The sequence below is a fragment of the Jatropha curcas genome, chromosome 11, assembly GCF_041381405.1.
Source record: "Jatropha curcas cultivar XTBG-Jc1 chromosome 11, XTBG_Jcur_1.0, whole genome shotgun sequence".
NCBI lineage: Eukaryota > Viridiplantae > Streptophyta > Magnoliopsida > Malpighiales > Euphorbiaceae > Jatropha > Jatropha curcas.
Genome location: NC_143161.1, coordinates 19539356 through 19551660, shown reverse-complemented (window position 1 = coordinate 19551660; position 12305 = coordinate 19539356). Strand labels below are relative to the sequence as shown.

Sequence of the window (12305 nt, the reverse complement as noted above, 5' to 3'; positions counted from 1 at the left end):
AGGTTTTTGGCAAATACAAATATATGAATCTGATAGATACAAAACTAGCTTTAATGTTCCCTTTGATCATTATGAGTGGAATGTTATGCCATTTGGTTTGAAAAATGCCCCTTCTGAATTTCAAAATATCATGAATGATATTTTTAACAATTATCATGAGTTTTCAATAGTTTACATAGACGATGTTCTTATTTATTCAAATGATATTGATCAACACTTTTCTCATTTGACAAAGTTTTATAATATAGTTAAGCAAAACGGTTTAGTTGTTTCTGCTCCAAAAGTTAAACTATTTCAAACTAAAATCAAATTTTTAGGCCATGACATTTTTCGAGGTACTATTAAACCAATTGACAGATCAATTAATTTTACTGAAAAATTTCCAGACGAAATTACTGATAAAAATCAATTACAACGATTTTTGGGATGTCTGAACTATGTTGCTGACTTCATGAAATATATTCGAATCTTATGTCAACCACTGTTTAATAGGTTAAGGAAAAACTCTTCCCCCTGGTCTGAAAAACATACTCAGCTAGTTAAAGCCATAAAATCTAAAGTTAAGAGCCTTTCTTGCCTTTCTATACTAAATCTCGATTCATTCCTTATAGTAGAAACAGACGCCTTAGATATAGGCTCTGGAGATATTCTTAAACAAAAATTACCAAATCAATCTTTTGAATCCTTAGTTGGGTAACATTCTGGAGCATGGAATGATACACAAAAAAATTATTCAACAATTAAAAAAGAATTGCTTTCAATAATTTTATGTATTACAAAGTTTGAAGATGATTTAATTAACAAAAAATTCCTTTTACGAATTGACTGCTCAGCAGCCAAAAATGTTTTAGAAAAAGATGTTAAAAATGTTGTTTCAAAAAAAATTTTCGCTAGATGGCAAGCCATTTTATTGTGTTTCGATTTTGAGGTTGAGGCCATCAAAAGTACTTCTAACTCTTTACCTGATTTTCTTACTCGCGAATTTTTGTAGGAAAAAGATAGAAACAAATAAGTTTTCCCCTTTATCTGAAGAATTTGTTAAGTAAAACTTAATGGGCACTCCCATAAGAATAAACTTACAAGAGAAAGTTATGGAAAAAAGAGTGTGAGTATTTCTTCTCAATTACCTAAACCTTCAACAACTCAATTACCAATACCAGCTTTTGCTTCAACTACTTTTGTTACAAACAAACCAACCAATTACTATGCGCCCTTACCGGTGCATCATCATCATCTTCTACAATTACTTATCCTTATGTTAATAAGGAGATAGAAATACCAATTACCTACATCGAAAAATAATATACCAAATGTTTAAATTTTTTAGAAGTCGCTCAAAAGGTATTTCCTTCTAATTTCCATTTTATTCCCGAGTCGCTTTCAAAACATAGAAAGTTTTATGAATTTATATTAGTTGATACAGACTCTATAAGTCTGGAACATATTCATGAAAGTTTTATGAATTTATATTAGTTGATACAGACTCTATAAGCCTGGAACATATTCATGATCCAGAAGATGTTAAAAAGGTTTTATATTCAAAAAGTTCAAATAAAAAAGGTTTTCTCTCTCTCTGACTAGAACCAGAATCCATACACTGCGAAAAAATTTAGTCAAAACTTTGTACCAAGCTCTTTCAACTATGAGGATTATAAAACAGCTTGGTATAATGCGTTTTATTTGAGAAATCATAATCATTTGTGGTTCATGATGATTCCACGAGGTTCAATTACAGAATTTCCTTATTAGTTTCAAGAATGGTTCAAGTATTTCGAATGTTCAATTAAAACTTTCCCTACAAAGATACTACAAGGCTTTGAATTCTATGATAAACAATTAACCAATTTCGGACAAGATAAGTTACTCTCATTTACAGCTACTTTTGGAATTCCATGGATCTTATCCTGGAATTATCAAATTAAACAAGTTCAACCACTACCCTTTCCTCCTATGTTGGTAAGAATTTTCAGTAACAAATGGTGGAAAGATTACAACTAGACCCAAGCATGTGTTCAAGCTGTTCAAAGATATTTCAGCTCTAAGCGACATCTACCTTTGGCGAAAAATTCCAAAGAATTTAGATTTTTTAACGGATAAGAGCAAATGACAACCTGCTCTTGCCGCTGCCAGTTCAATTGAAGAATTCAAGAAAACACTACAAGAGATAAATAGTCAAGTATTGCAAGACAACGAAGATGAAAATGAAGCTACTTCTCGCTACTCACCTCTCCATGAAGACGATTATTATGATATAAATCAGATAGATTAAAGTCTATCCAGTTCAGATATGTTCAAGTAAAGTTGCTTGATTTATTAGGCTCTTTTGTCACCTTATGAATATGTAAAGTTGTTTGTCTATATTAGGCCTATGCAACTTTTGTTTGTATTAGGCTTCTCAAGCTTTTGTCTGTATTAGGCCCTACCCTATTTGTCTATATTAGGCCTATCTATCTTATGTAGATAAGGTTTATCTTCTTAGAGGATAACTATCCGGACTTTAAATCAGATAAAGTCTATATTCTTCTATAAATAGCTATATACGATATAAGAAAGGCTGAGGTAAAAAAAAAAGAAACGTGCTTGTGCTATCTCTACCCTGCTATTTCAAAAGCTTTGTACTCTCTTTTCTTGTAAGTAATAAAGTTTTCTTTTGTATAATTATTGTTTTACATCTATGTTAATTTAAATTACTTTTATTAAATTATTATTTTGCTTTAGTTAATAACATGATTATTTATACTTATGTGTATCATATTACTTTGCCTAGACTCTATGCTCCCTTCCACTTTAGTTTAACAATTACCATTACTCCACAACTAAAAATAAACATATATCTCCTCTTCTGTCCCTCCACACTTCCAGTCAGCTTAGTTTAAAAGTAATTATTATTTCCTAAAAGTTTCATCTAAAATAGATTCATTATAAAATTGCAAGTAAGAAGATTTTCAAAATAAATTATAATTCAATTATAATAAATTTTAAAATAACATTCAATAAAATAGCCGCGCACGAATTTCGGAATTAAATATATATTATATATATATGTATATGTCATGGTAATTTTAAAATAACGTATTTTGGTGAAAGGACTTGTTAGGCACACTTTTGTCAACTAACGAGCGTCGCAGAGAATAGCAGCCTCCAATCACCCAGCCAAATCCACTGCCACAGAAAATAACCATTTTCTCCCTAAATCCTGATCAACAATCAACAGCAAATATACTAGATATAGATAACAGCAAGAGCCATTTTCTGGTATATGAGGAAGACATGACACTTTCTGCTTTTCCTTCCACATTCCTCTTTAGAATACAATCGCCATCAACGCCTAGGGTTTCCATTTCCCTCCCTTCCTTATCTTCAAAGCTCTGTTTGGTTCCTCCCTCTTTTTCTCCTCCTTCGCTTGCTCTTAAATCGAGTGCGCGAAGGTCCATTTGTCCTTGCTTGCTCTCTTCTCTCAACGCCAACGTGGCTCACCTTCTCAAGGAGGAAAAAGAAGTTGTGGCTTCGGCTTCCGGCTGCGAGAAGGAGGAGGAAAAGAAGATGGAACAGCCTAGTCACTCCCGCACTTTCCTGCATGCCAGAACGGAACAAGGTTTGAACCTCTTTTATTGAGAACAAACGCCGGAAGATGTTCTTTTATATTCTATTGCTATTCTTTTAGAACAGATATTTGATATGAAATTGATATTCAACCAACCTGATCCAGCACTGAAAAGCACTTCACACAATTAGAACTTCCATTTAATCGATGCTTAAATTTTTTTGGCTTTAGACGATACGAAGCGCAAGAGATTTTGAGAATTGACTAATCTTTTTGTTTTTCTTCAAAAATTTCTTGCTCCATGATATGATATATATTCATTAGTTCATAGGTTACAACTGCACAAATAGGACAACAATGTTATGCTGAAGTTATTAGCACTGTTAGGTTTTGACGAAAAATTGAACAAAATTGCCCTAATTAGGGAATTGCTTTGGTTTATTTTAAAATTCGGATTGGTTAGATTTATAATCTCTGTATTTATGTTTATTTCAGATTGGTTTGATTTTTCTTACACAAAAATTAAGAAAAGTAAACTCAAATGAACGAAACCAAATTGAAATTGAAAAGGAAGACTGTTTGCCGTTCTCTACTTCTACATTATGTTCGGAGCCTATGGTTTTATATCACTGTTGGAGTGAAGTTCAAAGGATTGTCATGGGTAATATGTTAGGGCCACTGCTTTTGGAATAGCAAATGGTGTCTCACACAAATTTCTAAGAATTTGATTCAAAATGTTACAGTATTAATGCATCAAATGAAATTCAGCCATACATGTTTATTCAGAAATATTACTTGTTTCACTTCTTAAATAACTGTTTCTGATAGTACAATGCTTTTTGATCATTTTTTGTCGAATACTTTTTCTTGATCAAGTATACAAACCATTTACAAGAGGGCAAGGAGCGCGCATTTAGTGGACTCTGACAAAGTACATTTGAAACTCAATTTTAAAATGGTACCATGTGGCACACATTGAAAGGATGTGCTAGCTTAGTTAGTCCTCTAAAATTTTTATTCCACATGCAATAGATGTTGCATGGAAAGCTGCTTTCTCAATTGAAATTTTTGTCAGATTTTGTCAACTATGAGTACAGATGCTCTTCTATAATTGATATAGAAACAAAATAGTGATTCTTATCAAGAAGAAAAGTCCAAAATGATACAAGTGCCCCTTTTGCGGTCATCCTCTTATATATTAACATTATTAAGTATTTTCAATTTACATCTTTATGCTGAAAATTTAGGCAGTTTAAATAAAGGCTAGATATACTGGGCAAAAGTTGTGATTGGTGAGCCATTTTTGTTGAAAATGGGGAAAATTCTTAAAAATTGGTAAAGAGAAACTAACAACAAAAGTGGGTAAATTGTTGGGTTTACATGACAACCAATAATTCCTTAATTAATATGGTGGTAGTTAGAACTTAACACCCTTCAATGCAATTGTATTTAGAAACCGTTTTTGTAAATAATTAATTTTTGTAAGAGAAACCAAAAGCTCAATAACAAACAGAAGAAACCTAGATGTATAACTTCCTACAAGTCTTATTTCTATATTATCCTCTGTTTACTGGCTTTATATGGGCCTTAATAATATTTGTGCACACATACACATAGATGGTAAAAACTGATGACAAATCGAGTATTAAATCATATTTTGATTGTAGCTAAACTATGAGTGTAAATAATGATTGATTCGTCATTTTGTTATTAAATTTTTGTTAAATAAAATTTATGTTGCTAATGAATTGCCTCATGGGGTTTGAGGAACTCTGATAGTTGTTCAGCCAATGAGTTGTACCTACCATCAATGCTAATTTTGGCATGTTTAGGGCGATTAAAAGAATTAACTGAGCACTCTTTCTATATTTGGGAATTAAAAAAAATACAACTCATGCTAACTGTTTGAGTTGGCGGCAAGATCAATATTTAGGAATATTATCTATGAATGCAGTAAGCAATATGACAGGGAAGTAAAAATTGTTAAACTGGTACTGTACTTCAATTAGGCAATTTATTTCTTTTTTTATGGTCTATTTTGGTACACAAACAGATTCATGTGGGATTTGTCTTAAGTTCAAATGTTATTTTTGTTAGTTTAATCAAATGCTGAATAAGCACTTATTTACCGGAGGGTTTTTTTTTTTTTTTTTTGATCTTTTCACTATGTATAGGTGTTTTGGCCTTTAATTCAATTATTCTATTCAAATGCGTTGTGTTTGCATTCATTTTGTGGAACTATGCTAGTTCCTAACAAATTTATCATTTAATTAAATAATACTTGGATTTAATGACACTTGGATTTGATTGACACATGCATACACAGACCGTATATGTTCTATTGTTTCTGGGAGTTGGGAGTGGAAGTTCCAAATGGATTTCTCTTGAATGTGTAAACATAGACGCAGAAACATGAGAATGAGTAGGCTGGAGATGGACCATGCGATGGCACTCTAATGCCAAAGCCAATATGAACTAGGAAATAAAGTTAAATGAAATCAAGTAAGCATTTTCATAAAGTATTGTTATGTATGCATATTTCAAGAATTAGACGCACGTGCTTGATTTAATGGCATTTAATTTTACATTCCCCACAGAGTGAATTAAAGCCAACCATTATATGATAGATCAAGATCATACATTAGGATGGAATTTTGTTGATAAATGCTTTCTATATACACCAGTTCATTTGTCATTTAGGATTGTTGAGTAATGTTTATTAGAAAGAACCAGGTTTGAGCTCCAAGGCAGTAGCATTGTTGCCCATTATGGAACAGCTCTATTTTGAACCTTGACTAAATATTTGATTATTTAATGATTGTCTTGTCAAATAGTCCTGTTGATAAAATATTGCATTCTAATGGTTGATGAAGGCAAGAAAAGTATGGTGTGAAGAAGTTTGATAACTCGTTTACATAAACTGCATTTTGAAACGACGCTAGAAATTGTGTTGCTTTAGGAAAGCCAATATATCTTATTGTGCCCTTTTTGATGATTCATTAAGGAAATTCTTGGAAATAGAATGATCTGGTTATTTACTTTTTTTTTTTTGAAGGCAGCCCACCATGTTATTTTGGATAACAAGTTATAATCTGATAATGTAGCCTAAAACATGTTTAGGTCCTTTTCTACACATAAAAGATGAAAGGAAAGGGAACCAAAAGAAGAATGCATTCAATTGACAATGGTAGGAGAGATTTGAAAATCCAGTATATTTTCTGATTCAGGTTGTCTATTAGGCTTCTAGTTGAACTGCAACTTTGATAAGTTTTGTGATGTGATGGGTGATGGATTAGACTTCACATTTAAGAAAGGTCTTCTTTTATTATCTTTAAATGAAGGGAAGAAAATTGAATAGAAGAAAAATATGGATGTACAATGAGAATGTTCATAGAGGCCAAGCCAACTGATTTTATGATATTGAACATAGCTGCCTTGCTGTTAGCATATGTGGTTGTGAATTGAGATTTTAAATTTGGCTATTGAGAACTTTGAAAGAGAAATCAGTCAATTTCAGCAATCCTGCTTATAGTTTTGAATATCTTTCTGTATACATATGCAATCTAGGAAAAAGGATTTTAGATATTTTACCAGATAGGAATGATGTTGGTTTCTGTATTTTCAATTTTGTCATTCTTCTATTTAATGTTTCAAATTTATTTTTTATTAATCAAGCGGTTGAATTGATTTTTTTTTTCATTTAGGTGCATTTGGCTGGAATTTCTTGCTGTAATATTAAAATAAACTATTTTACCCTACCACTTCACTTCTTTTTTTTCCCAGATTGTCATTTTCATCTTTCTATTTTCGTTCTCTCTTATTTTTATAGAATATTTTAGGAATATGCAAGACAATTAGAAGGAAAAATTGATTTTTTTTTTCAAAAAAGAAGAGAGATCAAATAAAAAAATGAAAGATAACAGATAAATGAAGTGGGTGTTTTAATGTGACATCATTAGTAAGTAAAATTGCCTATTGTGATGTTCTAGTCAGATAATCCAGCTAAATGCACCTAATTGAAAAATATTCATCCGCACACATGCACACATATTTAAGTTATAGATACTGTTATGATTAGCTGCTGTATTTAGCTGTAATTAGCTGTAATTAGTTGTAATTAGCTGCTGAGATTAGGAGCTATAATTAGCAGATCATTAGCAGATTATTTGGGATACTTGATTAGTTAGCAGATTATTTGGGATCCTTGATTAGTTAGCAGATTATTTGGGATCCTTGATTAGTTACCTATATTGTACATATGTAGTACTATTTATATCCCCAATTCTTGAGGGAATAATCATGTCAATATTTCCTCTCATTCTTCTTCTTCACATGGTATCAGAGCCAACAAAGGGCCTGACTACATTCTTCTTCTTCACATGGTATCAGAGCCAACAAAGGGCCTGACTACATTCTTCTTCTTTTCTCTTTCTCTCTTCTAAGGGATTTCCAATTACCCTATTATTCTCTCTCTTCTATAGTCACAGCCACTATCCCAGGCCTACCCAGTGACCGGCAACCTAAGACACCACCTGAAACCTTCTCCGGCCAAGCTCGCCCCTCTTCGACGACCTTCCTCTTCGCTGTTCTGCTACTGAATATGGCTGAATCAGGTCTAATCAAGTCTCTTCTTCCTAATTCTACCAGTATTACTACTGTAAAACTTCAAGGCAGTAGCTATTACATTTCTTGGTTCAATTCTATTGAGCTATGGTTCTTAGGTCAAGGATATGATGATCATCTTATGAAGAATGCTACTGATATCGTTGCAACCGATAGGACGGTATGGATTAAAATTGATGCTCAGTTGTGTAGCCTATTATGGCGTACTCTTGATCCCAAATTACTTCCTCTTTTTCAGTCCTGTAAAACCTGTTGTAAGGTCTGGACAAAAGCCAAAACATTGTATACCAATGATATACAACGAATTTACAATGTTGTCTCTAATATTGTCCATTTGCAGCAAAATCAAATGGATATGGCTAGTTACATTGGGCAAGTTGAGACATTGAAAGATGAGTTTGTTTCCATTATGCCTTTCACAGACAATATTGCTGAACAAGAAAAACAAAGAGACAAGTTTTTTATGGTCTTGGCTTAAATCGGCCTTTGACCTGATCTTAGCTCTGTTCGAGATCAAATTTTGACTAGTTCCATTGTTCCTACCTTAGAAGATATCTCTGCTCGACTTCTTTGTATTTCCACCACTCCAGCTGCACCTCCTAACATTGAAGCCTCTGCTTTTGCCATCCAGAATAGTAATCAAAAATGGAAAGGTAATAGGTATAAGGTTCACTGCACTTATTGTGATAAACTAGGACATACTCGTGAAACCTGTTGGAAATTACATGGTAAACCGTCTCAGAATCAATCTGCTGGTATTCGACGACCTGCAGCTCATATGGTTCGGAGTAATGGAGCTGGAATTCTTCCTTTGCCTGGTACATCAAGCAACTGCATCACCCTGACAGGATCAGAATATGAAGAATATGCCCAATTCTAGGCAGCCAAACAACAAGCTCAACAACAGTCATCTAGTCTACAACACTCTAGCACTTCAGTTGCTTGTTTGTCTCAGTCCTCAACTGGTGCTCCTTGGATACTTGATTTCGGCGCTTCCGATCACATTTCTGGTAATGAAACATTGTTTGCTACTCTCATTCCTACTCTAGAGTCATCCACAGTCACCTTAGCTAATGGTTCAGAAACTAAAGTCAAAGGCATTGGGACAGTTCAACTTATTCCATCGGTAACTTTACAATCTGTCTTATACACGCCTGGTTGTCCTTATAATTTAATTTCCCTTAGCAAAATCACCGAACAACTTGATTGCATTGTCTTTTTCATAGCTAACTATGGTGTTGTGCAGGATCGGCGTACGGGGAAGACGATTGGAATAGGATATAAGTCACATGGCTTATATTACATATCCCCTCTGAAGGCCACTATTACATTAGCTTCTAATGCTTCCGCTAAGCTTCTACACAATCGTTTGGGTCACCCTAGTCTTCTTAAACTTAAACATTTAGTTCCTAGCTCATCTTCATTAAGTGTTTTGGAATGTGAATCTTGTCAACTTGGAAAACAATCTCGTGTTTCATTTCCTAAGATTGTCAATAATAAAGCTTTGGCTATGTTTGATATTGTTCATTCAGACATTTGGGGTCCTAGTCGTGTTAGTACAATTCTGGGATTTAATTATTTTATTACTTTTATTGATGACTATTCTCGTTGTACATGGGTGTTTCTAATGAAAAGTCGTTCTGAATTATTCTCTATCTTTCAAAAATTCTGTGCTGAAATTCGAACTCAATTTGGTGTTTCCATAAAAACATATACGCAGTGATAATGCTCGGGAATATTTTTCTCAGCAATTTAATGAGTTTATGTCTTCTCAGGGTATTCTCCATCAATCTTCTTGTGCTTATACACCCCAACAGAATGGAATTGCCGAAAGAAAGAATCGTCATCTTATTGAAACAGCACGAACATTACTTCTTCATAATCAAGTCCCACTTCATTTCTGGGGGATGCAGTACTTACTGCTTGTTTTCTTATTAACAGGATGCCTTCTTCTGTTTTACAGAATCAAAGACCTCATTCTGTTTTGTTTCCCAAACAGGACCCCTTTCATTTGCCACTTCGTGTTTTTGGGAGTACTTATTTTGTTCATGATCATACCTCTGGCAGGGACAAGCTTCTACCAAAGTCCATTAAGTGCATTTTTCTAGGATATCCTCGTCTTCAGAAAGGGTACAAGTGTTATGACCCAATCTCTTCCAAGTTCTTTATCTCCGCTGATGTTACTTTTTTTGAAACTACCGCTTATTTTTCTAAACAGCCAGAGCTTGAACCATCTGTTTCCAATGTTCTCCCCTTTCCTATTCTTCCTCCTCCAGCTACATCTCGTCCTCTTCAAGTCTATTCTCGTCGTCCTACTACTAACCCTGTTTTGAATGCAGATATACAGCTTAGTGACTCATCTCCTATTCTGATCTATTCTCCTGCACCGGTCGTGCCAAATACAGAGGCAGAAAATGCTCCCATTGCCCTTCGCAAAAGTATTCGCTCCACTCGTAATTCTCATCCTATTTACAATTTTTTGAGCTATCACCGTTTATCTCCTTCATATTATGCCTTTGTCTCCACATTATCTACTATTTCTATCCCTCAGAGTGTCAGTGAAGCACTTAACCATCCTGGTTGGTCTGCTGCTATGACTGAGGAGATGACTGCTTTGCATAATAATGGTACATGGGAACTTGTTTCTTTGCCTCCTGGGAAGAGCACTGTTGGTTGTCGATGGGTTTACACGGTTAAAATTGGACCAGATGGTAAAATTGATAGGTTGAAAGCTGGGCTTGTGGCAAAGGGGTACACACAGGTTTATGGCCTTGATTATAGTGATACTTTTTCCCCTGTGGCCAAAATAGCCTCTGTTCGTTTCTTCTTTCTTTGGTAGCTATCTATCAGTGGCCTCTTCATCAACTTGACATCAAAAATGCTTTCTTGCATTGGGAATTGACCGAGGAAGTACATATGGAGCAACCTCCTGGTTTTCTTGCTCAGGGGGAGTTTGGTTTGGTATGTCGACTACGTGGATCTCTCTATGGCTTGAAACAATCTCCACGTGCATGGTTTGGAAGACTTAGTGCTGTTATCCAGATAATTGGCATGCGTCGAAGTGACGTTGATCATTCAGTCTTCTATTGGCATGGAAATCATGGGAAATGTACTTATCTAGTTGTTTATGTTGATGATATTGTCATAACTAGCAATGATCATGAAGGGATTTCTCAACTGAAGCAGCATTTATTCAGTACCTTTCAAACTAAAGATTTGGGAAAGCTAAAATATTTTCTTGGGATTGAGGTAGCACAGTCCGAGATTGGAGTTGCAATCTCACAAAGAAAGTATGCTCTTGATATACTAGAAAAAACAGGTATGATGGATTGTAAACCTGTGGATAGTCCTATGGATCCCAATCTAAAACTTATTCCAGCACAGGGTGAGCCATTTAAAGATCCTGGCAGATATCGGAGGCTTGTTGGAAAATTAAACTATCTTACTATTACACGACTGGATATTTCTTTTGCCGTGAGTGTGGTTAGTCAATTTCTTCAGTCTCCATGTGATAGTCATTGGGATGTTGTTGTTCGCATTCTGAGATATATCAAAGGAACTCCTGGGCAAGGTCTATTATATGAGAACAAGGGTCATTCACAAGTGGTTGGCTATTCAGATGCAGATTGGGCAGGTTCTCCCTCTGACAGACGGTCCACTTCTGGTTATTGTATCATGATTGGAGGAAATTTGATATCATGGAAAAGTAAAAAGCAGGATGTTGTGGCTAGGTTAAGCGCAGAAGCAGAGTATTGAGCCATGGCATTAGCCACTTGTGAACTTGTTTGGCTCAAGTAACTTCTTCAAGAGTTGAAGTGTGGAGAAATAAAACAGATGACACTAATATGTGACAATCAAGCAGCACTCCATATTGCCTCAAATCCAATGTTTCATGAAAGAACGAAACATATTGAGATCGATTGTCATTTCATCAGACAAAAGATTGAGTCAGGATGCATATCTACTTCCTTTGTCAGTTCGAATGATCAATTGGCAGATATACTGACCAAATCTTTACGAGGACCTCGAATTGAATACATTTGTGGCAAGCTAGGAACATACAACATGTATGCCCCAGCTTGAAAGGGAGTGTTATGATTAGCTGCTGTATTTAGCTGTAATTAGCTGTAATTAGTTG

General features: G+C 34.5%; 1 protein-coding gene across 4 annotated transcripts in view; it reads left to right on the top strand.

Moving 5' to 3' along the window:
* Positions 1–3111: 3111 nt before the first annotated feature.
* ATS1 (phospholipid/glycerol acyltransferase family protein) overlaps positions 3112–12305 on the top strand; it is a 43602-nt gene continuing 34408 nt past the window's right edge. Inside the window, exon 1 of one of the 4 annotated variants that reach the window (XM_089715810.1) lies at positions 3112–3595. In XM_089715810.1, the coding sequence (XP_089571936.1) occupies positions 3271–3595 (325 nt within the window). In that variant the 5' untranslated portion in view covers positions 3112–3270. 4 annotated transcript variants of the gene reach the window in all.